Consider the following 25,364-nt stretch of genomic DNA (forward strand, 5'->3'; position numbering starts at 1 on the left):
GAGGAGGAAGCGCAAAATGGGAGCTATCGCGGGGAGATCGGCGCTAAGTCTTGGCGCGTCACGTGTGGTTGTACGACTATGTCTGAGAACACGGGCAGTGCAGGGAGTGAAGCAGTGTTGGATTTTCACGTGGTGCAGCGGGGACTGCAGTGAGGTACAGCATTGAAAGGGGCGACGTTTCCCTTCCCAGGCACCACGGGTCTGTTAGCGACATTGGGGGACCGACCGCGCCATAACACGCAGCCAACCGTTTTGGAGACATGGCACAATCACACGGCGACACACTGAAAAAGATACGCGAGTATGCCGAAGAAGCGCGTGGACTGCAGGATGATGTTGTCGACTTTGACGCGTCGAGCACCGAGGCGCGTTTGGAGCAGACGGTGAAAGAGCTACAAGCACGCGTGCAGGAACAGCAAGCTGCACTCGAGAAGGTAATGCCACGAAGACGCGTTTGCATAGATACATGCTGACCAGACCATAGTTACGGTTACGGTCACAAGTTGACATAGAGACTGCCGCCTATGCATCGGAGGACCCTCGTAAAAAACTGCAGCAACTCATTGCCGTCAAAGACGCATATCGACGCTTGAATTCAACGGCAACATATCTACCCCCACCAGGATCAGTTCTACCTGCACTGTTAGCAGCGCGTACACTTCAACAAAATGTTCAAGGGACCAAGGATGCCATCACCAGCACGCAATCCCAACTAGACAGAAAGGAAGCCACGCTTCGTCGCGAAGAAGCCATCTTACATGACGCCCAGCATCTGAGTCAAACAATGGAGAACCGCATTGAAAGACTACGCTCTCAGCGCCAAGATCGTTCACAAAAGACTCCCGCTCAACTCGCGCGAGAATTGATTCCGGCTAAGCGCGCGAAGAAGGAGAGCTACGATGCGGAGATGCAGCGCCTGGGTGAAGCAATGAACGACTTCATCAACGACTACCTCTCTAGTATGCTTGCAGCAGAAGAGCTGGGCGGGCCTGTAGTAGGCGATATGCTTGAGGTAGAGGATGATACACTTGCCGCCGGGTTCACGAAGAAAGGACGCCCAAAGTCATCAAAGAAGCCAGCATCAGACAAAACACGACAACGCAGGATTGACCAGATTTGGGGCAAGAAGACTACCGCCAATGGTCAAGAGGAAGAAGAAGAAGAAGAGCCGCCTACCGAGGCCGAAGCTGCAGATGCGGAAATGCGACAACTAATTGAGAATCTGTTTGCTACGTTGATGGGGCCAGGAGGCGGAAAGGCGTATTTCCAATTACAGAGGGATTCTGCGGCTTCGAGGTTCTTGGTCAGGGCAAAGATTGCGCAGTTCCATCCAAAAGATGCGCGGAGGCTTAGACTCATTGACTTTGGACGAGAGTTGGATGACTGAAACCGCTGAAGTAGAGTTACCTGACGCTTTGTTGCGAGGACGCCTCAATTGCTGCACTATGTGAGCCATTTAACCGCCATAAACTCGGTAGACAGGCTGACCTCGTTACGAGGGAAATGGTGCTCTCAAGCATGCACTCCGTGAACCATCATCCGGAGCATTGTCGGAGTTCCTGTCACATATTCATCCCTTTTCCCCCATGTATGTGAAGAATATCTGGCATGTGGCGGTGCATTCATGTTTAGTATCTAAACCAACATCGTACGTTTCCCTTTTGGTACTATCAATACCTTGGTTCCGCGCTCCACACATGCACGCACGCCTCCGGCCCACACTGCATCCCGCGCAACACATCATCCACAAGCCAGGTTTTGGGTCAGGATAACCCGGCTTTCCCCCAGCCCCTCCGGTCCTATTCCGTCAGTGCAGTATCCCAAATGAACAAATGACCCGAGTATCGGAGCCACTGCTCCGAAGAGAGCCATGGGGGTACATTTGGGACATCGGAAAGGAAGTACAAAAAAGAGGCCTTATCGCGGAGGCAGTATTGGGAGTGCACGTGCGCGGGGGTGAAGGATTTCAAGGGCAGCGTTACCATGTACAATAACATGACCTGATATGAGCATGGGGATCTTCCCGTCCTGGCGCTTCCGCCGAGGGAATCTGACAACAACGCGATCAAAGCATCCATACAAGCACATGGGTAGCAGGCAACTTCCGGCCAAAGCTAAATATCTCCAAGAGCTGAAGAAAAAGCAGAAGGATGTGATGCTCAACAACCAGCCCCCCATGTTCATCTTCGGATGTCGAACAAAGAACCTTGGAAAAAGTAAGACGATGCATGAGAATAGTACCGTGTGTATCCCGAAGATCCGAATGGGACTGCCGGATGGAGCCACACCCTGGGGGCGCCGTCAAAACAAGTACCGTGCAGGTGACTACCTTGAGCATACCCTTGCAAGACGCACCCTAAGATTGTAAGATGCACGTCGTGCTAATGCAGACGCATCAACGTGGCTCCTGTAGGTACACTCAGACTTCACAGAATCGCTCTTCCAATCCGCCCAACCGGCAGTATTCCAGGTGCGTCAGCGGCTGATGGCGCATGACAGCTTTCTCCAGGCCACTGATTCGTTGTCGTTCGTAAACGAAATGACCCCACGATCCTAATTGCAACGCTTTCATTCGAGGGATATTAGGTGTTGCCATTTTTGCCGGAGGATGCGATCGCGATTGCGCGCGTAGCCTTGCCAATGCAGCGCGGCGGGTGGGAGATCTGAAGCTGCTCAAGTGCTGACTGCCTGCTGGGCTTGCTTACAGGTACCGGGCTGCGGGAAGCGAGCTGTGGGGACACCGCCGAAATGTGCTGGATCTCCAGCAAGTGCACGCTTGGTCTGTCAAACTTGAAACACTTTGCCGGATGATCAGGGACAGCCTTTTCTGACCGCATGTATGAAGTCATCATGGAGCAACGGTTCAATCGCGCGTTTTAGTAGCAACAGTCGAGGCGTTTTGGGGTCTTTGGTTCCCGCGGTAATTTGATTTGGCGGGTGGATGCCATGAAAGCCCAGTCTACACGTGCACACCTCGTGAACCAGTAGCGAACAGGGGAGCTGAAATTGCTGATCCCGCTGTTTTTTTCATGCAGAATCTGATCCTGATCCGATGACTTCATTATGCATAATAGAATCACATACCATGTCGCAATACACGGGGCTTTTCTCTCAGATTTGCATTGTTTGCGGTCCGATAATACGGCCGCTTTTTGTGAAAGACATGGTACGTTGGGGGATATCGGGGTCGGGCGGGATTTGGATCTGGGATTAGTAGTCTTCCCGACGCCTTAGTCTGTTGATGCGTACCAAACCTACACCATCATTTCTTAGTCGCCGTCTACGAGAATCCAATGATACCTTCTAAAATGGCTCAAGTGCGTCCGTCTCCTAAAGCTAGACGGTCTTTCGGACCTATGTTCAAACTGCCACAGATCGCAGTATCTACTCTCGACGTAACGGCAATGACAATTAATACCCTAGTCCGCTTGACGCCCAGGTGGGGTTTACCGTAATGCATCCAGTGCGAACACTAGATGCTGGAATGGGCCCATCTGGAGCACCCTTCTACCGCCGTTTCAGCATCGTGGCTGTGCACAATTTGCTGTTTCTTCTGAGTCGTCGGAGGCGTTCCGTCTGGTGTCCGCGCTGCGAAGTCAGATTAAGCAAAAGGACATATGTGTCCATCATGGGCTAGGATCTGCAAACTACGGCTGATGTCCTTACCCTATGGCAGAAGCGGGGTACCAACAATCTAGATTGCCAGTACAATTGATATGTCGCCGAATCTTCTGGAAATGGAATCGTGCTTGTTAGAAGTGAGGCATTCTGGCATGTGAAGTGATCAACACCGTTGCGAGGGGTACGTAATGCCTATCTGTGGCGGTGCAGGCTTCCTTCGGGTTGTGTCTCGGTACACTTGCGTCAAGATGCACCATGGTGGAGTGACCGAATCGTCCCTTGTGATAGGCAGAGATAATACTCCGTAAGTCGTGAGTCACAGTTCGTCAATGTCCGCATGACATCTGCGTCAGCTGCCAGGGGGTTCTGCGCCATGTGGCACACACCAGCGCTCCCGCAGTTCGTGGCGAAGGCCAGGGTCCAGCCACACCACTCGCCACTTGCCGGTTCGCTTGAGTACACAAGATGTCGATCTCTCTGTAGATCCTACATGCTCATTGGTCGTCGTAATAACGCATCTCTGAAATAGCCTTACAAAATCACTATGATTAGAATACCTCATTCCAGCGTGGTACGTGGCCGATGGCTCGGACGGCCGTAAAGTCAGTTCCCGTCCATGTTGTACGTTTATTTCGTTTCTCCGTTGGAAAAGGGTCTTCGGGGTTCGCGATGCGTTCTGCTTCGACGTCAGAGGTGGCGAAAGTATCCCGAGCGAACATACTGGAGCATGTCGGCTAGCTTTCCGTCACGACCCTCCTGTTCGAGCACAATGTGAGCGACGGCAGTGCCGGAAGGCTCTCCTTATGCATAGTCTCGGTTTGAGAGTCCATTCGTCTCCAAGAACACTCTCAAATATGCGATTTCCTTGTAATATCACACCACACTTGCATGCGCGCTTGCCTGGTGATGCACATACCGTCAACTATTCGTTCAACCCACAATCTGTAAGATGGCTTGATGTTTCATAATCTGCGATCTCGAATGAGGCAGAAATAGACCAGATCCGATCGGTCCTTGCTCCTTCGACGCGTCCTCTGTCATTGCCAACGCATCTTACAGACCCTGCTCCCTCGGTCTGACTTATCGGTTCTCTGTATGTGTACCATGGTCGTGATTCGTGAGTTTTTTTCTGCAGTATGACATCAAGTCTCGGACACACAATCCTTTGGGTCGGATCCATGTGTTATCGGAATCGGCTACCATATCCACACTTCCCGCCAGCCCCCTCAATTACTCGCGTGTCAGGGGTCCCCGCCCAAACGCTGACAGATATACCGAACACCGTGTCAACAATGTTGCAATTAGTGTTTGGACATGCGAGACCGATGGTAGTAGTCGCATAGCCCACTTGTGCATGTGGATTGATTGACGCTGGTGCAAGCCGCCCGTCGCTGCTCGAACCCCTGGTGCGAATGCTTCGCGCGTAATTTCCGGAGACAATAGCGTATCAAATGCTTGTGCACGCCAAGATACTGAAATATTATTCGATGGGGCAGGCAAGGAGCAATCTGCCGCGATGGAGACGGTCGGACGAAAGCTTTCTAGCTTTGGCGGCGGGCGGGGAATGTAATGATCATCGCTATGTCACAACGTCAGTGGGGGTGTCCGTGGTCAACGGCGCAGCTTCGGTCGGCCAGGGTAAGAACGTGGAGCTCAAGAAAATTGTACAGGGAAGAGAAGTCGAGAGATCGCAGGTGACGACAGCTTCAGAGCGAAAAGGTTTGATTAGGCTCGCAAAGGATAATGGGCATGTACACCGTAGTGAACAGAGCTGCCACCCTTGTTGTATGTAAAGGAAAATTACAGGTTCAATGCTCCTCCCTCGTAGACGCGCGTGTGTATCTCGCTATGTGTTCGTAATAGATCGTTGCTTTGCAATCTTAGCCGCTTGAAAGGTGAAAGTAGTAATAGTATAATGGGTATCGTCGTCGCACCGGAAAGAAGAAGAAGAATAGAAAAGTATCAACAAAGGAAATGCAGCAAGCGCTTCGGTCGAACGCGTGGTATCTCCAAAGGCACTGAACGCCAAACAGTAGGACCAAATCAAGTGGTGTTGATTTAGAACGACCCTTGGACAATAATGCAAGGCTCCAAAGGTACGGGTAGTATGAGGTCGTGACAATCGGTAAATTACCGAGAAACTGGGTATCAAAGATGAAGGAACGGCGTCTCGAAGGCGAGCGATAGGCATAAAAGCCTAGAAGAGAAGACGGAGTTCGTAACCGGTCGAGTGAACGTTTTCCGTAACGCTGATGTCGCCATCAACTTGAATGTCGGTGGGACCCGCATCCCATTCGCGTTTCATGGAGTGCACTGGCGGTGTGCCAATCTCATGGAATTCGGCTGTCATGTCCTGTTGCTCGGGGATCCTGTTGACTGCATCGTCGTCCATCAGAATCTGAAGTCCTTTTTGATTGACGCGGATGGTCCGCGTGACCTTAGTTGGCTCGATCTTGATCTTCATTGCAATGCTAGTGACCAACTCCTTCACAGTGCGCTCCATCAAATACACGGCGCGGAAGTAATTATCGTCGGGTTGCCGACCGGCGACGCGCGGTTGGACGAAGAAGCAGGCGACAGGCTTTAGCATAGGCTCTGGAGGCGGCTGGTAAGTTTGATCGACCCCGAGGGCTTCAATCCATCCAGAAAGCGCGTGGTCATCCGAATATGGCCGTTGAACTTTTGTCGGGACGTCTGCGCCGCCTTGAACGCTGGTCATGCCCTTGAGGTCACCTGTGGCTGTTTGTGACATGTTGCGCCATTCGTTCGAGGACATGCGCGATGGTGGCTGGTAGGGCGCCGGACGCTGGAAGGACGTGGTTCTGCGCTTCTCCGAGTGGAGGGATTGAGAGCTGGGAGTTGGAGATACAACAGAGGATGTTCCTGTTTGCGACTCTGTAGCTTCCCACATGGGCGCATCCACGTTTGTGTCGATCTTGGAGAGTTCTTGAGGGGAAGCTCCTAGGATCACTGGGTGAAGATCCGGGTCATCCTGCTCCTCTCCCTTGAGGTAAAGAACACTGACAGGCCTAGTGGAACTAAACATGTCCTGGAGTGATGCCAGTTTGATGTGAAGGTCTTCTTCAGCAGGTGCACGACCTCCTTGGTTGTCGCTCGCAGAAGACATGGACCAGGTCCGCTTGTGCTTAGGCACCTTTCCGGGCCGTTGGCTGGCACTGCCCTTGGAAATTGATCCACTGCGTTTCCGCTTACCGAAGTCCTTCATGCCAGACTCGACCTGAGCAATCTGTTGCTTCAGCTTGTCAATGGTCTTCTTCACATGGGCGACGTCGTTGGACAGTTTTCGCTCAGCACCGTGGTCGCGGAAGAGCTTGACTTTGCAGTAGCAAAGCTCAGCATCTGGTCTTTGGGTCGATGATCCGGTAGCTTCCGTAACCATCTCGGTCTTCGCGCATAACCGGACGGGAATGCCTTTGACGCCCTTGGAGTGACTGAAATCGGTAGAGAGGAAGTTGAAGCGCACAGCCAAGGAGCACTCGGGCGAGGAGTTGTGCGTTGGTGTCCATACAACGACAAACCCATCAAAGGAGGAAGATTCAAGTTCAACTCTGGGACGTCCTTGAATCTCACCGCCGCTGACTTGGCTCGGGTCCACGAATTCAACTGCCTGAAGTCTTCCACCACGCTGGTGCGCCTCATTAGTTCCGCGGCCCTCTTTCCACAGTTGCCAGCAAGACGCAGGTCGCTGACGCTGCTGCTCGTCTTCGAAGGAAATGCGAATGAAGGTCCTGTACTTTGTCAATGGAGATTGCGCTTGCATGGGCGCAGTGTCCACAAGAGAGATGGAGTAGGCCTGTCCTTTGTTGAGATAGGTAACAGGAACTTCATCTGGCTGCTTGATCATGGCCGTTGGAGCATTCAAAGTAACGTGATATCGGAAGCTGGACAAGTCAGTGTATGAAAGCGGTTGGAAAGATGGGGCGACGGACTTTTGATTAGGTGGAGGGGGTGCCGGTGCGACTGCAGCTGCCATGCTGCCTTCATATGAATGGGGTGCATAACCAATCAGAGGGGACTGCTCTTGCATCTCCACCTCTGGGACCATATTGTCCATTGGCGAATCCTCGTGGTTTTGCGCCATGTTGCCTTGGTCAAATGCAGTAGGCTGATGGGTGAACTGGTGCGGGGCAAAGGACTGGGAGTGCTGGGGCTGCATGCCAAAAGGGTTGACATTCTGGAAGTGATGCGACCCCAGCGCATGAGGGTTGAAGCCATGAAGATGGCTGGCAGGCGCGACCTGGCCGGCGTGAAGGGCACCTTCAGAGGTAGGAAGCGACAGTGGTGTTCCTAGGCCAAAGCTGAAACCGGGCGTGTGGAGGTCTCCGGCTTGGCTGTGGTAGAGCGTGTTGGTGCCGCCAGGAGTAGGCGTGTAGTAGCCAGGAGGTTGGTTTGCGAAAGAGGTGAAAGCGAAGCTGTTGGGGTCTAGCAGCGAGGGAGTGAACCTCCAGGGCTCGGTATTCCCACGCGGGGTTGGATCCTGGTCTTTGATGTCCTCATGGTCGAGCTGGCTGAAAACCATGTGGGTTAGCATAATATTCAGTGCGTTGTGTGTGCATGTTCGGCTTCGGCGCTGTTGTTGTTGTTGATGTTCGTGCCGAGTGACATGGGATGGGGGGATCTCGGAAGGACGTACCGAGAGGGGTGCGCGACATCAAGCGCATCTGCAAGAGTATGGCCCGGGGGACCTGCAAGAGAATGCGAACGCTGCTGGAGATGAGGAAAAGAGGCCTTGAAGTCCTCTAGCAGCTTTCCGTCGGGTTTTTGGGAGTTGAGTCTGCGCATGTCAGTCGTAGGTCAGCCAAGGTACATGATGTCTTCACGCGACGCGCACAAATCACATGCGAGCTTGGGCGCGGGCGGGACGTACCTATTTCGAAACATGGCATCAGGCGCTCTCACGGTACTAGGTTTTGTTTAATTCGGGTTGCATCTGGGAAGTCGATGGGGGAAGAAGAGGTGCTTGGGTTGGGGAGCCTTGGAGGAGCAGACTATGGGTTGATGAAACGGAGAGCAGCTGCCACGAGAAAGTCGAGCCTGGGAGAGTCAAGCCACAGATGTCCAGGGCCGGTGGTCAGACGTCTTTTAGCTAGCGACCTGAGCATCCACAGGGCCTGACGGAATTGCAAGAGGGCCGCGCGTGGGCATGGGTGGAGCGTCGGGTCTAGGCACATGGTCCTGCTGCTCTAACGCTACAGTTTTGCGTGGCCCTAGGCGGCTTTCGATCCTCCGCCCTACTCTGTGCGCGACATGCTGCCAGACTGATCTCCCAGACTCCCTCCGTATTGGGCTTCGCGCCCCAAAGCACACAGCCACAACCTTACGGCAGACGCGAGCCGGCCAGAAGCTCTCTGCGTCCGCATGGGGAGCTGATAGTCGCTGCATCTGTCGCCATCCCGCACTCCAAGCGCACATCCCATGGATGCTGGATCGCGCGAACCCAGCCCGATGTTTCTCGAATCCACTCCAACTGCTACACCAGTGCGAGGAGCCCGTGCACGACTCCAGTGGCTTGGTGGATATCCCGTGCCCTTGGATGTAATTTACTCGTCAAGACAGCTTCTGCTCGCACACTATACCCCCTTTGTCGAGCAAGACTGTTGCGGCGCCTACGGTGTGCGTTGGCGCCTCGATGCGAAATGACATATGCCGGGCAGCTCCCGTTTCCACTTGTGTCCCGAGACCGCTTCCTGCCCTTGTCTCTTGCAGCTTTCCACGCGGCAGACGTCTCTACCGCTGCTCGCCCTACCTATCCAGCCCACTGCCGGCCGCCTTCCCCTGCGTATGAGCTGCGGATCAGAGACGAGGATGCCACCCCGCCAATTCGTCAAAGTCTATCTAGCAGGCCAATCCTATTGTCGCCTGTTGGCGCCGTATCGCTTGCGCTTACTCGGAATACCTAATTCTTAACGTGATTTTACCATCTGTCAAGCCGAGATTAAGGAGTGGTTAGCGGGCGTTATCCCGAGAGCGAGTCTATCCACCAACAGAACCATCCCATCAACGGCTTTCGTCATCGATCGTAAGGCGCTTGGACAGTGCATCGGGACCTGGGCTGTAAGAATGAACGTCACTGCCTTTTGCAGCAACACCAACCACAGTGCTGGCAATTGCATGGAATGCCTGTGGCTGCATGGCCACTCGCGAGGCTGTGGAATTGTCCTCCGGTGGGAATCCAATGAGGCAGCGATCCTTGTGTAAAAATAAGTGTGGCAACAGTTACATGCGGTGATCGACACCGCGAACTCTTAACGAATCGTATGCCTCACGCATTATCATGTGGAAGAAACCTTTTCGTCAACTCGGCAATGATCGGCCAACTGTGGCACAACGTTGGCACTCGCCACATCCAACGCCACAGTTTGCTGATCAGACCTACTAACAGAGCAGATACCGACGAGACGCGTAGACATGCAGCATAGAAGGAGCTGGAAACGGCTCGTTCATGACTAGATGTTGCGGTTAGCCTCGCAGAATGCCAGAGTTCAGCCCAGAAGCGCAGTACTCTGGCGTAGTGTCAGCATCCGTGTCTCCTGAGCAATGCATTGGCCGTAGTGAGATGGAGTTAGGTCACCTCTGTATAACCGCGACCGGATAGGGTCCAACTTGAACGCCGCCTGGTCATTGTGGCAGTGTGTAACGGGAAGGGACGGGGAGCAATCGCGATGTCTGATGTGAGCTGCCAGTTTAGCCACAGGTCTTCATCTCGCTAACTGGCACGACTAATCTTGGTTGTTGCGCGAAGGGGACTGCAATCTTAGGGTGACACACTTGGTATCATAAAGACTCCTAGTCTATGTGATTTTTACCTACACACGTTACGATGGCCGCATATAACTGTTCTCTGGTCCACGGGTGCTCGGTCAAGGCCGAAATCTGGTGTGATGACAAAAGAAATGAAGAAAGCATTTGCAGCCAGGTCTTCCAATGGTGACACAAGTATCACTTCTGACCTTGGCGAGTAGAGAGGGGAAGGTCGCATCTTGTCTCACGGTCGAATCAACCTCAAACTGATGTGCTGAATAACCGGCATGAAACACCAATCGCAGGTAGAAGAGACGTCCACTTATCAACTCGATGACGTTCTCTTAGAGTCATCATGCACCAGCCTGACCGACCCTTCTGAGTTGTTTGTTCGCGATAGGGATGGTCCTGGACTGCTTGTCTCTGACGATGAGGCTTGACTTGCATCACTAGCAGCCCTCGCTGCTGCGACAGCCATGGTACTGTTACGCAGTCTTGTTCCACTGGCATGATCTCTTGTTGCTGTTGAGGAGTCCGACGCACGTAAGTCGTCAATCGAAGTATGTCTGTTCTGGAGTTCGGGTCGAGTATTGCCACTTGTGTGTTCGCGGAATGCCGTGATAACGCTAGAACGAGACTCGCGACGACTATCCTGAGGTCTAGCATAGACTGACTGGAGGCTTGATGCAGAACCCTCTTGACGACTGCGACCCATTGTTTGGACAGGACTGGGAATCTTCGACGGCTTAGCAAAATCTCCACCCAGCGTTTGAGACGATGAAGTAGACCTGATTGATTGCGAATCAAGCGCAGGGCGCTCAGCACGCATCAAGAGTGGAGTGTCCGAATCGTCCGACTCGCTCTCATTGGTCTCACTGTCAAGCGCTCCAAACTCCTCGGTGAGTGCTTCGAGCTGATCCGCCCCAGGCTCAAAAGAAAACTGACGACGATGTTTCTGTGGAGTGTTGAGCTGTGGCTGCGACTGAAACCTCCGCAAATTATGCCGTGGTGCAAGAGACGGATCGGGGCATTGTTGTTGTTCAATCTTTGAGCCTTTTCCTTGCTGGGACGGTCGTACGTCTTGTTCCTCGACACCTTCTGTTGTTCTCTCTACTGGTCTATTCTGTAAGAAGAGCATCATGAGATCGTGATTGAAGCTGTTGGTATCTAGACCTCGACGTCTTGCAACAAGTGTGCCCAGTTCGCGAAGAGCAACAAGCGCTTCGCATTCGGTCGCTGGTTCCATGCCAGTGTGCTCAAGAATGGCCATCTCGTCAGGCAAAGGGTCACCAGACCCTGCTGAGAAACCAGAAGCTACAGAGCTAGTAAAGGACCGCGAGGTTTTCGTCTTGTAATTGGCGACAAGGTTGAGCTCGCTCTGGACTTTGCGCGACAGTGTTAACTTGTGGTTGACCTCGGGCGGAGTTCCCACTATCAGCTTCGTCCCGTCATGGGCAAACTGTTTTGAGAGGACAACCATCTTTCCAGATGGGGATAGTGGTCGACTCAAAAGCGCTGAACGGGGTCAGTAACGCCACGCATAACACCATGATATCGAGTACTAACCTCTCTGGCTCCTTATTTTGATCTCTCGGTCGAGTTGGGCATGTGAAAGGAGGTCGTAAGCTGGAGGCAGACTGTCGTACGAGATGGTCTTCCTATGACGTCGCACTACGCTGTCTTGACGAGCTTGCACAAGCCTCCTCTGTGTCAGCAAAGAAAGAGCATAGATTTGGAGGTTACTGACCCTGTCATACCGCTCGTTCCACGAGCTATGAGCAGCTCAAGTCGCCGTATCTCCGCACTATAGCAATCTTTTGAGCGATTCCAGCGTTCTTCAGCCATTCTCCAGTCCTTGAGGGTCTCCTCCATCATTTTACCAAGACTCTCTTTCTGCTCCCGGACCTTGCGATAGTCCTCGAACACCCGGAACAGGCCGCTGTTATGTTCCATTGGTATTGGCTGATGTGTGTTTACCATGTGCGATCGAACAGACTGAACCACTTCGAGCGGATCTATATAAGGTTGCAAGGACTGCGGTGCATCTTCACCCCAAGGCGTAGAGAAGGCGAACTCGGGCTCTTTGGTTGTGTCTATGAAGTTGGCGAAAAGCGAAGTGTATCGTGCGAGCTTCGGCTTGGAGTCTCGACGTGGCGTTGGAGTATCTGAACGCTCGCTTCGGGTATCGTCTGCATCGTCGGTGGCAGGTGTCTGCGGTCTGCTGCCTTGACGTGTTTTTCGCCAACTGAGCTGAAGGCGGTGATCGTTCAAATCTTCGAAGGATTTGGAGTAGTCGGTGTCGATCTTGAAAGGAGTCAGGGTTTTTGGTGGCTTCTTCGGCTGCTTGCTGTGGCCTAGTCGCCAGCTCTTGTCGGGCATGTTCTCGTCGGCTTTCGCACGCTCTCTCGCCAGGTGGGTAGCTACAGAGAGCCCCGGAAGCTGAGCCACGTACATATCCATGGTTTCTGTGGGCCGCAATTGCCAACTTTGTAAAGTTATGGGGAGCAGCTGTCGAATACAAAGGTACGTGAAAAGTCAGGAAGGCGCTATCCCTTGCGAGCTCTCACCTTCACTTGCGATTTCCAGCAGCGCGCTGTCACCTCTAATTACCGCTACACGTGACTCATATCCCATCGTCAACTCGCCGTATGGCGGGCATGTCTGATTTTCTGTTTTGATATGTGTAAACACTCACTCTTTCCGCAGACACCTTCAGCCTCTATGGACATGCTCGATATCAGAACTATATTTGACATCGACTGTATCGAACTCGGAATCTATCCGAGCACGGTCAGACCTTACGTGAGTACTAATAGCCTGATCTTTTTGTGTCATCTGGAGTATACAACAAATACTATGCGACGGTGAATTCGTCTGGCCACCTGGGCTTGACAGAAGAAGAAAGATGCAAATCACTCACGGCCTTTCCAAAGTGGGCACAACAACAACCTCTTCGCCTTACGAGAGCCGCCAGGTACACCGACAGACAAGTAGCGCTATCCAAGCTTTCGGTTCTCCAGGAAACATGGCTCTTTCTCTGCCAGAGTACTGGTTAGATATTGAACACTTTTAGTTCAATTAATGTTGTTTTCTTTGACGAGTATGTGTAGCCCAATGATTATCGCGATACAATAGCGTCTACCAGGAGACTCAAAAGCGACTTTACACTCTCGTGGACGAGTATGTGTACGTCCTCGCACGTGCATCCCCACATTTTCATGACATCAATTGCCCAGCGAAGTCATTCAAGGGAAAAATCGAGCGCGCACCTTAACCCAACGATCATCGCCATGCAAGACCTCCAGGAGACTCAAAGGCGGCTATACACACGCGCGATGGGCCAGCCTAGTTGTATTCGGCCTTCTGTCATTCCTCCATGAAATCATGGATTCATCGTCCACATCTGGGCAGTGTCTTCGCCACCTGCCTTGTGCCGGACCACATGTGGGATGTGCGGGGTCACCAACCCCATCTCAACCTGTGTCTAATTATACAACTTGACACCATATGTGCAACTATTTTACACAACCCGACCTTATACATCAGCCTCTATTTGTCCATCGGTATTGCAGAGTGTGTTGTGACTGCAAGCATCGCATTGTGTTCTCCGAGACCGCTGCCAAGGAAGGTGCTTTTCCGAGTTTCGGCTGGGTTTGAGTACCGTTTCATCGCACTCTGACCGCAATGTATCACGGTGCTTATACGGGACTACATGGGCTCAATGGATGCGTTCGTTAAAAAGGGATAGAATAACGACGGGGCAGGCAGGGTGCTGACCTGAGGACATCAAAGTCTGTCGACGGCATCCGCATCATGATGCGAGCAACTCAACCTGACAAGCCTGAAGTGGTCCACAGTTATACCCAAAACTTTTGCATCGTCACCACGGTCCCCATAAAACCCCACATACATAAGCCGCGCGTCTCCCATTGTTCGGGAAATCATCGACACATCTCCGACAGCTTTGACACGCCTCAGCGCCGCGCCTCCCCGGCCGTGCCCTTCCCGTAGAACGACAACGCTCCACTACCCGCCGTCGTTATGGAGCAGATCGTACTCCTTTCGCTGATGCAGTACCAAGGCACAAGCAGGAAAGTCTAGACTCCGGTTTCAGCCTTGTCAGTACGAGGCAGCAAGTAAGGTACCGAGACAACTCTGGGATGGCAACGGCGCCTGATGACGACGACGACAGTGTATTTGTGTGCTTGAGGTGATGCTGGTGCTTGGTATAAGTTGGTCGCCTCCTCAGGCTAAAAGGCCTTTTCTCACTTCAAGCTCACCATCAAGTCAACTTCTTCAAGTCAATCTTCTTGTTTTATCAACCTTTCTTATCATTCACTCTTTGTCGCCGGGCGACTCTTCGATTTCCAATTTCATCCCGGGCTTCTTCATTAGTACAACGACGCGAATAATCACCTGAACGCTATTCCCAAAATGAAGTTCACCACCGTCATCGCTACCATTGTCTCCATGGCTGCTTTTGCCATTGCTGCGCCCGTCGCAAACGATGGTATGTTGTCTTTCCACCCAAGCTCCACTATTGGCATTTATGGCTAACACGGAAACAGCTGTCGCCGCTCGTCAGAACCACGGCATGTGCGTCAAGGGCACTACCGCTGGCGTAGAGCAGATTCAGGGCTGCTAGAAACTTATACCCATGGATACGATACGATATAGAAAATAGAGGTTGTTCAGATCGAGGCGAAGAGTGAAGATTGAGCGGGCAAAGATTGCAAGACGAGATAACGCTGTGTCCAAGTGGCATACTCACAGTGTTAGCTGGAGATGAATTGGGATAATACAAGACAAATGACAAAGCATCAGTGTGATGAGCTTGAACCATATCTTTCAACCCTCCTTATTTTCGTGAATCTGCTTCGAGAATGAAGACCTATGATAATACAGCAAAGACCATTACCACAGACGATTTAGTCATATGAAGAACAAAGAATGCAGAATTAAGTATGTCGACACGACGACATCGCTGAATAGGTATATACGCTTGAACGCTCCAAGAAAAAATGCGACCGACATACCAGTCGTGTACTATGCAACACCATTACAATCCCTCATCAAGGATACGCACTAGGACTCTGCTTCTTCTCTCTGTTCTTGTCCATGCTCTTTCTCCCTGGCCTGAAAGCATCAAGACTGATCCTCCTGGTCTCCCTGTCCCTGCCCTCGTCTGCACCACTGGACTCACCCTCGCTCTCTCGTTCTTTCTCCTTTTGCTTCTTCTTCTCTACTTCTTTGATGGCCTCCTCGGTCAGCTCCTGTCTGTTCATGCGCTCCAGCACGTCCTTCTTTCGGGTCTTCTTGTCACCCAGCCAAATTAGTAGACCGGCTGTGGCGTTGCAGGTGATGGAGCAGCAGAGGATGACGGTGGTGATGGCGAAAGGACGGTGCTTGTAGTAGATGCCCCATGTGCACGCGCCAAGGGAGATTTGGAGTAGAGAGTGGCAGTCTAGAAGTACGACGATGGCAACGAGGAGACGAAGAGGGAAGGCGTAGTGCGTCTCTGTCTCGTGGGGTTTGTAGAAGGAGTGAGATTTGCAGAACTTGTCCTGGTGGTGTTCCAACTTCTCCTGTTGCTTGGGCGTCAGGACGGTGAACTCCCACTGCTTCTCAGGGTCTGCGGGGTCTATGACGCGGGGTCCAGATATGGGGGCGTGTTCGGCAGGAAGGTCGTTGCGATCGGTAAGTTCAGGAAGCATCTCCTTCTTGCGGCGCGACCAGGTCAAGTGGTGGTAGTGAGCGATGTAAATCATGTGGTAGGTGTCTACGGCACGGAAGGGTGCGAGACCATCTCCCACAACAGCGAAAAGGGCAACAAGAACACTGTCAATGACGTGGACGACGTAGATCTGTTGTCCACCGACGTTGACCCAGCCAATGAGGAAGAGCACCCACGCCAGGCCGAACAGAGTGATGAGGGTTGCATAGAGAGTGACAAGGAAGCCGAGAGCTGGAATCTGTCAGTAATGGTCTGTGAGAATGATGATCGGAACACATACGTCTCCTGACATAGTGTCCGAACCCCTTCAGCGAGCGCTTCATCTTGGAGCGTCGTGAGTGAAGCATGTGTCGGACATGGTCGTTGACCTCCTTCTTGTCCTCGACACTCCAGCCAGACAAGTCAGCCTCCTCGGGGAGCACAGCGAAGCGAGACTCGGTGAGCTGCGAATCTATCGTCATCATGGTCGTCGTTGTAGCTTCAGTCGGCGAGCGCTGGAGTCTGGGAGCCGCCTGCTCCTGCGCCTGAGCAGCACGGGCCGGTTCTAGGATGCGGTTGATCTCTTCTAGACTCTCAGTCTCGCTCTTCCGTCGGCGCAGGTTGTACGTGGGCCGACGGTTGAGCCAGGGTAGATTCGGGATGAAGAGCGAGTTCTGCATGTTTGTCAAAGAAGTAAGCGTCGCAACCTCTGGATCGATGGTATCGAGGACGTCGACCATGCCAGAGGTGTAGTTGGACGACATGTCGTCTGCAGCGGCAGCAGCATGGGCACTGGCTGTCGGTGACTTGTCGTCGTCCTTGCTGCCCCAGAAAGGTATCCTGGTCTGTATTGCGCTCTTGACCTTGCGCAGTCTGCTTTTCTCTGGCTCGGGGTTGGTGAGGGTCGACTGACTCCCGTTGGTAGAGGAAAACTGGCCCAGCTCGCGTTCTTCGTCGAGCGCAGGCAGAGGAGTGCTCGATCTTATTGTCGAGGCGGCATTGGGTTGCTGTGCTGCCTGTCTCAGGGCGTTGGACGAGGGCATACGCCGGATGCCAATACTGGCTTGACGGTAGGCTTGAGGCCGTCGTGGATATTGCTGGGGTCTAGTCGGCGCAGAGCTGCTTCTTGCTCGCTGTGCGGCAAGCGTACTGCGTCCGGGTCAGCATCGCTCCTTCCCCCCATTCTCGTGCGTGGAACTCACCTGTACGTAACATGTGATGAGGGATCGTTTGCCCTCGTAGGCTTGGGGACATGTTGGCCAGCGTCAATGGATGACTCGAGCGAGGTCGGGGGTTCGATGACAGGTTGCTGTGTTGGCTGGTCTGCTGGAGTTCCAAAGTCCTGCGCATTGGTCCCCGGCTCAGCGCTCTGGAAGCCTTCGTTGACGGCATGGGTGCTGGAGTTCTCGTGGGGTGGCAGCGACTGGTGGGGAGCATGCAGCTCGCCCGTGCCCGAGCCCGACGATGTCGCGCCGGCGAGTCTGTTGCGCGCCGAACGCGTCTTGGACTTCAGCTTCTCCATAGCTGCCGCCAAATTGAAGATGGGAAACGCAATCCCCAGGGCAATTCCAGGTAAACATGGCTTTATGACTTGGAAACGGCCGTGGCCGAATGCAGATTGGCGGCTGAAGATTGGCTTCACAAGCCTGGAAGTTTGTCTTGGTGCACGTCATATTGCGCCGCGACCACACCAACCCCTTTCTTTGCACTCGCCTCGTATCGCACACGCGATAACGCTCGCGGGGATAGCCCACTACCTTCTCAAGTCAGTGTTTGGCCTACAGATTGGCAAAGAGAGGCTGTAAGGATCTGATGAAACGTACAGCATCTGGGGCCGTGTCTTCGGGGAGTCAGGCTCCAGGGACTTACCTCCACTGACCCCAGATCTGAAACTTTGGATGCCATCCTTGCAACGATCATCTCGCTAACCGAAAACCGGATCCAGCATGTCAGCTGCACACTGACGCTATGTCTCGTACCCTGTGCTGGCTGCGAAAATGAAGAAAAAATCCAAGTGCTCAAAGTCCCATCTCACCACAGACATGAACAATCTAACATGTTGCGCGAGGTGGAATGCAGGGTCTGGATGCAGCTAGCGACGGGTAACGGGTACCTGTCCTACCAGTAGCGCATCGTCCAACGCTCCGTCTGGTGCCGCTGGTTTAACTCTTTCAAGGTTATACCCGCATCTCAGCCCGCTGAGCTGGTGGTTGTACTGTCGTCTGCGAGCCTTGGAACGCTTGCAGCAAAGTGGTGCTGCTTTTTTCTTTGTCTGTCATGGAGGATTTAAGAACAATGGTTCAGGTGTTGTTTTTTCTATATCCTTTACTAGTCTATGACGACATGCATCCTTCTCGAAACCACAGAGAAGCCGATCCACCACTCTCGACGCTTAGTCCTCAAGATAAGCCTCCAGATCAAGAATTGAAGATTGATCCTGGCTCTCTCCGGGCATCTTCCTAACCGCCGCCGCCGCAAGCTCAACCAAAAACTCTCGTGGACAATCTTCCAGATGCTCCTCTAGCACATGAATATTTCCACTACCGCGCCATGCGTCGACTAACAGCTTTCGCATCAGATTCTTAGCTTGAGCTGTGCCTCTGTAAACAACGTCAAGACATCTTATACTAGGGACCGCATAGTACATGCCATTAGGGCCAACCCTGCCAATCCGCTTGTACAATGCTTCAACAGCTAGGTTACGTGTCTGCACATCGTTTAACCGCTCAGCGACTACGTACACCCTACAAATCTCAATTGGTGCCCCCAGATGTTTCCCATTAGCAATCTGGTTCGTGTAAACAGCTTCCAAATAGCATGTGATGTCTTTGAGAATAAGATCCGGAGCAGCCTTGTAGAGGTCAACAACATTGGTATCAGAGTTACTCCATCGGCCACCCAGAGCGCTCGCAAAGAACCCAGATCGTGATACTATGATTGACTGGTGGATGTACAGTTCTGAGCGGTCACTATCTGGTCCGACCAGCACTTTGACGAGAGGAGACTTGATGAAACTAGGTCGTCGTCAGTAGTGATGCAGACTAGAAGGATACTAGAGGTGACTTACCCGCCGACTACTCGCTTTGAAACTCGGACAGAAGTGTTTGCATTGGGTTGAAGTTGAGATGCCATAATGTTATTGGAAGATGGTGGAGTCGTCGAGCTGGGTTGAGAGCTTGCCAACAAGGAAAAGAGACAAGAAAGATCATTTAAGCAGAAGCTAAGCGCAACAAGTACGTCAGCAATTGTACCACTAAAGTCTCAGGAAAACTCAGACTCCTTTCATTAGCTACTCGGCCTTGAAAGCTGGCGGTATAAATTCAATCCAGTAACCCTAAACACCGTTTGTTAGCTTGTTGTTTCCTTCGTTTCCTCCTGCTGGTTAACAATCACTTACATCAGGGTCCTTCACAAAAGCTATTTGTCTGAAGATATGCTTGTACCCATCTGGCACCTTTCCATACTTTCCGGCAACAGCATCCGCTGGTATACCCATCTGCTCTTCTTTTGCTTCATCCAACGGTTTGATGACCTCATATCCATGGCTCCTGACTCTCTCCACTGCTTCAGCGACATCAGGAACCGTAAAACCAAGGTGACCAAGCCCAACTCCGGGACCAGGGTAGTCATTGCCAGAAGCATAAGGCGTAGACGAGTCTGCAGGAATATGGTATAATTCCAGTAGGCCCTTTGAAGTTCGAAGATTAGCCATACCTGCAACTGTTTTAGTATTTCGCCGCAAGCAGATAGAGTATGGACATCTGTACCAACGTCCCGTGGGCCGAGATAGTAGATTGTGAACGGTCCGGCATTGAAAATGAAGATGACATGCATGCCCAAACAATCACAGTAGAACTTGATGCTCTTCTCTGGGTCCTTGATACGTATCATCAGATGGTTGAGGTGGTACTCTGCGGTTGACGGGGAAATCGGCCGTGGTGGAACTGTGATGTGCTTGCCCGCCTCGTATGGCCCTGCTGGATAATTCTCGTTGAAAGACGCCATGACTATCTTCTTCCGAATGTACTTTTGCAAGACCACAGCGACTTTTCCTACGTCAATTCGCCCGATGCTTACCCCCTATTTATATGCCATCGTGCTACACCGCTTCTTGTGGGGCATGCGGGGTAAATTATATGCCCATAATATGCCCGAGTGGTGGTAAACTCTCAATAATACCTAGGTAGAGGCTGACTAAGTCGGAATAGGAAGTGTTGCATACTACACCATGCTTGTAAGACCGCTTGAATATCTTCCTAAGAAAGCGAAGGTTTACATACCACTACGTACGGCCAGGGATGATAAGTATGTGTTGCACTTGAAGACAGCGCTGATGCAAACGAAGATGGTGCAAAGGATAGAAACAGCTGTTCCTTTCGCACTTTCTTGTCACAATCAATCTGTCGGATCAAAGAGCGTTACAGGCCAAGGCCACTCCACTCCGTCGATAGGTTTTAACAGGGCCATGCCTCACAACACGTGGGGCGACAAACAACATCGCTGTCGATGAGTTGCGAGAGCTTGATAGGTCAAGCGAGATGTGGTGTGTGCGTGAGGAAAGTGCAGGTTGTAGGTCACGGGATCACGCGTCACTGCTCCTTCCTCGACAGCGAACGCTACAGCCTAAAACCTCCCGAGACGTGTTTTCTCCTCTACTCGTTCACTTCACTCACCTCTACTCTCATAGCTCACCACATGAAACGAACGGGTTCGCCGGACAACAACCATTCGCAGTAGTGTGTCGTCACTGCTTTCGTCAACCTCTTACTACCGACTTACTGTACAAAAGTCCACACGTACCGAAATTCCAAGATGGGTGCTTGGGGATATTGTGAGTGATAGATTTGCTACCACAGAATAATTCTTTCTGCTAATGTAACGCCAGGCCTGTTCCAGTCGGACCAGGATTTGGACAACGTCGGCGATATGGGCCACCAAGCTGGGCTGACCGAACTTGAGGAAGCTGCCAAAGCTGTGGCCAGATCCCAAGGCAATAGCGAGGAGGATACAGAGCGCAGCATCCACTACGACCTCTACGCCCCCTGTTGCTCCGACAGCGAAGTGGTTCGCAAGCATCTTGACTCCGGCGCCCTTGTTGAAATGATTGCGAAGAGGGAGGCGAAGATCTTAGCCCCTCTCAACGGATCAATAGACGAGTCAGCCGAATACTGGTTCTCGGATCCTTGCTACATGTACGTCTTGCTCGGCGCTTGCGCCATGACTCACGGATGTCGACTCCCAGCTTCCTTCCTCGCCATGCTCAAGAAGGTCTATACCGAAGCTGGTCTCATGCCCGATGCCCAGCGGCAGATGCACAAGGCCCTCTTCGGTCCAGACGGCTATAAGAATGGAGAACCGTATGACTTCGAGTCCAAGTCTCTTCTAGAAGAAGCCAACTCTAGATCCGACGAGCACGACGGTGGTGGTTTCAGGCTCATGAACGTTCCTAACCCTCTTTTCTTCAACCCCGGTACGCAATGTCCCTGTACAAGCTGCTTGTGAGACATATACTAACTTCGTATCCCAACATCTAGGTAGAACCAATTCGCTTACTTCGTTAGTCGTAAAGGAACTCCGCGACCAGTTCAACAAACCCGATGAATGCGGCGGCTGTGGTGTGGAGGAGAGACCGGGAGGTAAGAACCTACTTACATGCTCCAAGTGCATGAACCGCATGTACTGCTCGACTTCGTGCCAGAAGAAGCACTGGAAGATCCACAAGAAGGTCTGTGAGCCTGCCACGGTTTCTCTGTAAGCCAATGGTGTGTGTATGTACGTGGGGCCCGACGATATGTGAGAGACGGAAGCAGGTCGGAGCTTCAGCGTGATACCACAATGTAACGATGGATGGAACAAGGCATGGGGGTCTGAATGTGAGCTGGTATGACTCTCACCTGTCATGTCATTAGTGTATGTAATGCAATACGATATGCACGTAAGAGTTCCCGACTTACCAGCTGTGTCCATGTCTACAGACTTGCCATTACAATAACCAAGGTCCACAGAGATGAATGAACGATACCAGAAGCTGCTTTGGAAAATGCTGATATTTGAACGGAGTTACTAGTTGCTCTTCTTTCACACTGAAACGCAATCTCCAACCGGAAGACTGTTTTCAATATCCCACAACAACACCCCACTGTCGTAATACTAACCAGTAAAACATATTTTGTGCAAGTCAAACACTCAGCGTACGTCACCCCAGTCCAATGCCTCATTGTCTGTTTGTTCCATCCTACCAAGCAAACATACACTTGTTGTTCAACAGCCTCGCGCCCAACATATCATACTCATAGCGGCTGATCCATCCGTCGTTACCATGTCCACTCAATCGTCCAAACACACTGCCGCCCTTCCAAGCCACAACCTGCGGATCAAAGTCTCGAGGTGGCGGTCCAACAAGAATCTCTTTTCCATATCCTGGTCGCAATTCTCTGAGTCGCATCTCCAGAAACTCTCTTAGGCCAGGTGTCTTGGAGGCGCCACCTACGAGCATGATACCGCCGAAGAAGTCGCGGAGCTTGCGGTCGTCGCCACGGGCACCGTGCGCAAGGGATTCAAGAATGGCTTGGTCAAGAGAGTGGATAGGGAGGATGGCATCGCGGGTCTCGGCGAGTTTGGTCTTCTCGTGGATCGGATCGCGGAAGAGGAGAGGTGCGCCGTCAGCGTCGCCCATCGGAGTGTCACGATCTGGGTTTGGGGTGTTACTCCCTTCTGGGCCAGGTGAGCCCGCTACTGATGATCGAGGTGTGCCTTCGTTGTCGTTCAGGCGACCCAGGAGGTTGAAAGGGTTTGGCTGCGGACGTTGGGGCGTAGAGACTGGTGCAGTGCTATTGACAGGATCCTGTGCTCCATTTATGGCAGGTACGACGGATTTACCCGCCGCGGCTTCGATGATGGCGATCTGTGCTTGTGAAATGGGATCGTTTGGTGAGCCATCGTACAGATCGACCGAGCGCGGCACGACCTTCCTTCTGTTCTCGAGTTTCCGTGCATTCTCGAATATCGAAGGCTTGAAGAAACCCTTTGTCTGTTAGCAAAGCCTGACGGTAAAGAACATGTAGTGGCTTACCATGACAGATAGCATAGTCTCATCGTACGTCTTGAACGTGTACTTACGGGTATCCTGACCCGAAGCTCGAAGATGAAAGTCCCACGTTTGCACCGTGACTGAGCCTTCATCCATGGAGCAGAACTTCTGTTTCAGCTCTTCTGCGAGGAGGAAGTCATATCTCCGCTTCAGGTTCATGTCCGAATATGGGAAATGGCCATATAGCATCATCTTGATGAAAGTCTCCGTCACGTCAGCTCCACCCATCTTCAAGTTGACGCGGGATTCTTCGGCACATAGCCCCTCGTCGACGCAGCAGATAGACGTCTTCTGAGCACCAATATCAACAACACAGGCAACGCCGTAGCCAGCGCCAAAGGTGGCCGAAAGCGATTCCTGCTGCAGGCAGACCTTTCCAAGGCCAAGATCCCGCATGAGGATGTCGAGTATCATTGTAACGTACTGTCGCTCGTAGAGATCGGGGATGATGAAGACGCACTTGTAGTTGACCAGGTCCTTCAACCTGGTTATGCCAAGTTGGTTCCGGAAAGCCTCTTCTAATATCTTGGAGATGTCGTGGTAGATCTGGTTGCGGTCTCGATAATCCTTCTCGTTGAACGTGCCATTGCGGATCGGCCAGAACAGCTTGTATCGCGGGTTGGATCTTTCCGGTATCCGCAGGGCGTCGTGCCCGGTGAAGAAGTCGGGTGCCTTCTTTGGGTCTGCGGGTAGTTCTGTCCACTCGATGCGATTGATGTCATTGTGTTCTGAGATGATGTCGGGAGGAGATTTTCGGTTGAAATTTGTTACGAGATCTTTCGAGTTGGGTAACACTCGGCGCTTGTTCGATCGCATTCGCGTTCTCAGTTCCGAGGACATGGCCATGTACTGGTCGGCGAACTGGTCGCAAGTTAGCATTGACTAGGAGTAGTGTGTAGGAGTACGTACATCCTCTCCAAACCACTTCTCTGGAAGTGCGTCCGCAGGCACTGCGCCTTCGACCTTCATCCGCTTGGGGCATGGCTCTCCCCCATCTTCTTCGTCTTCGCTCTCTTTCCATTTTCGAGCGATGACCATAGGCACAGTCTTGGGCAGCGCATCAGATCCAAGACCTATCCTCAAGTTCTGGCTGCCGGGATGTATCACGATGAGCTTGGAGATGTCTGTTCTAGAGGCGAACGAGACCTCGGCGTCTTCCATGGTCTCATCCGCAACCTGCGGCGTGGCTCCTTCTGTTGCCGGCACTCCCAATGCTCGTGCGCGGTCCTTATCCCTGGCTTCCTGCACTATACGCGCCCTCTCCTCGTCCTTTGGGTATCGTACGGCGAGGAACTGCTCGTCGCGCTTGAGGAACTCGGTGTAGTAGTTCTTCTGGTTGATCATGCCAACCTGGGGCCACGTCGTGAGGTCCATGTTGTTGTCTGTCCGCTCCAGACCTGCAAGCTTGTTAGCTGCCATACGGCTTTGTGGCGTACAGATGCCCTACCCTCCTCCCTCAACTGGGCTCTGCCCGACTTTTTCCCAACCATGTTGCCGAGCTATTTGCCAACAGCCAGTCGTGTCTTGCAAGCTCGCGACAACCGCAATCCAAGAAGCGAGTCAATGACCTGAAGTCTGCCGTGGGAGAGAAACGTAGGGTTGTAGCGTTCTTCGCGGTTTCCCGGCTATGCGCGCAGTGGGTGACTGGTGGAAATTTTGTTATTCCAGAATGTTGTCGTTATCAGGAAAGGCGGTCTATTATTTCCAGACGCGGTCGGTCTACCGGTAGTCGTGTCGGCGAGAGGGCTCTGTTGCGCGCGATGGTATCCGGGGAGAGGTGCGACAACGGAAGCCGACCGTGGTTGTGGGGGGTCCTGAGAAGCTGTCGTTGGAAATGCCGCTTGTTTGACTGCAGGTGGTCGTCTTGAAGGCTAGCCTGAGGCTGTTCGTCGCGCTCGCGCGTCTGGCCAGCCATTGGGTCACCGGGCTACCTAGGTACGCGCACGACCCCCCACATCCTCGGAGCCATCACTTCTACCAACTTGTCATCAATTCACAATATGTGCAGCAATGGAATCCGTCACAACAGAGGACTCGGGCTTTATCTCGAAAATCCTGAGCAGGAACGAGTAGACTTCATTTTCAGCATCACGCTAATATACGTTGCCTGAATAGTATCAGAACATCCTAAATGTCTCGACGTAACACCACCGTACATGGTAAACGATTCTCCCCTTC

At 52.4% G+C, this 25,364-nt stretch overlaps 8 protein-coding genes across 8 annotated transcripts; 2 read left to right on the plus strand and 6 right to left on the minus strand.

Annotated features, from left to right (window-relative positions):
• Positions 1 to 260: 260 nt before the first annotated feature.
• ACET3X_000297 (uncharacterized protein) lies at positions 261 to 1,387 on the plus strand (the record flags this gene model as incomplete). The annotated part of the gene is made up of 2 exons (XM_069447576.1): positions 261 to 434; positions 485 to 1,387. The coding sequence occupies 2 exons, from the start codon at positions 261 to 263 to the stop codon at positions 1,385 to 1,387; spliced, it is 1,077 nt and encodes a 358-aa protein (XP_069310539.1).
• A 4,431-nt stretch (positions 1,388 to 5,818) lies between these two features.
• Positions 5,819 to 8,523, minus strand: ACET3X_000298 (uncharacterized protein; the record flags this gene model as incomplete). Its single annotated transcript, XM_069447577.1, has 4 exons — positions 5,819 to 7,523; positions 7,572 to 8,150; positions 8,276 to 8,416; positions 8,510 to 8,523. 4 exons carry the CDS (start codon positions 8,521 to 8,523, stop codon positions 5,819 to 5,821), a joined length of 2,439 nt encoding a protein of 812 aa, XP_069310540.1.
• A 2,309-nt stretch (positions 8,524 to 10,832) lies between these two features.
• Positions 10,833 to 12,843, minus strand: ACET3X_000299 (uncharacterized protein; the record flags this gene model as incomplete). The annotated part of the gene is made up of 4 exons (XM_069447578.1): positions 10,833 to 10,845; positions 11,058 to 11,898; positions 11,950 to 12,083; positions 12,131 to 12,843. 4 exons carry the CDS (start codon positions 12,841 to 12,843, stop codon positions 10,833 to 10,835), a joined length of 1,701 nt encoding a protein of 566 aa, XP_069310541.1.
• A 2,523-nt stretch (positions 12,844 to 15,366) lies between these two features.
• ACET3X_000300 (uncharacterized protein) lies at positions 15,367 to 17,655 on the minus strand. The gene is made up of 3 exons (XM_069447581.1): positions 17,299 to 17,655; positions 16,398 to 17,245; positions 15,367 to 16,348 (listed from the first exon to the last, which is right to left on the minus strand). Exons 1-3 carry the CDS (start codon positions 17,616 to 17,618, stop codon positions 15,456 to 15,458), a joined length of 2,061 nt encoding a protein of 686 aa, XP_069310542.1. The 5' UTR covers positions 17,619 to 17,655; the 3' UTR covers positions 15,367 to 15,455.
• An 833-nt stretch (positions 17,656 to 18,488) lies between these two features.
• On the minus strand, positions 18,489 to 19,228 carry ACET3X_000301 (uncharacterized protein; the record flags this gene model as incomplete). Its single annotated transcript, XM_069447582.1, has 2 exons — positions 18,489 to 19,110; positions 19,164 to 19,228. The coding sequence occupies 2 exons, from the start codon at positions 19,226 to 19,228 to the stop codon at positions 18,489 to 18,491; spliced, it is 687 nt and encodes a 228-aa protein (XP_069310543.1).
• A 157-nt stretch (positions 19,229 to 19,385) lies between these two features.
• ACET3X_000302 (uncharacterized protein) lies at positions 19,386 to 20,101 on the minus strand (the record flags this gene model as incomplete). Its single annotated transcript, XM_069447583.1, has 3 exons — positions 19,386 to 19,430; positions 19,494 to 19,810; positions 19,864 to 20,101. 3 exons carry the CDS (start codon positions 20,099 to 20,101, stop codon positions 19,386 to 19,388), a joined length of 600 nt encoding a protein of 199 aa, XP_069310544.1.
• Positions 20,102 to 20,908: 807 nt separating this feature from the next.
• On the plus strand, positions 20,909 to 21,851 carry ACET3X_000303 (uncharacterized protein; the record flags this gene model as incomplete). The annotated part of the gene is made up of 3 exons (XM_069447584.1): positions 20,909 to 20,927; positions 20,982 to 21,566; positions 21,631 to 21,851. 3 exons carry the CDS (start codon positions 20,909 to 20,911, stop codon positions 21,849 to 21,851), a joined length of 825 nt encoding a protein of 274 aa, XP_069310545.1.
• Positions 21,852 to 22,127: 276 nt separating this feature from the next.
• On the minus strand, positions 22,128 to 25,056 carry ACET3X_000304 (uncharacterized protein). Its single transcript, XM_069447585.1, has 4 exons — positions 24,634 to 25,056; positions 24,096 to 24,583; positions 23,169 to 24,047; positions 22,128 to 23,120 (listed from the first exon to the last, which is right to left on the minus strand). The coding sequence occupies exons 1-4, from the start codon at positions 24,674 to 24,676 to the stop codon at positions 22,332 to 22,334; spliced, it is 2,199 nt and encodes a 732-aa protein (XP_069310546.1). The 5' UTR covers positions 24,677 to 25,056; the 3' UTR covers positions 22,128 to 22,331.
• Positions 25,057 to 25,364: the final 308 nt, after the last annotated feature.

Source organism: Alternaria dauci, chromosome 1 (genome assembly GCF_042100115.1).
Source record: "Alternaria dauci strain A2016 chromosome 1, whole genome shotgun sequence".
Lineage (NCBI taxonomy): Eukaryota > Fungi > Ascomycota > Dothideomycetes > Pleosporales > Pleosporaceae > Alternaria > Alternaria dauci.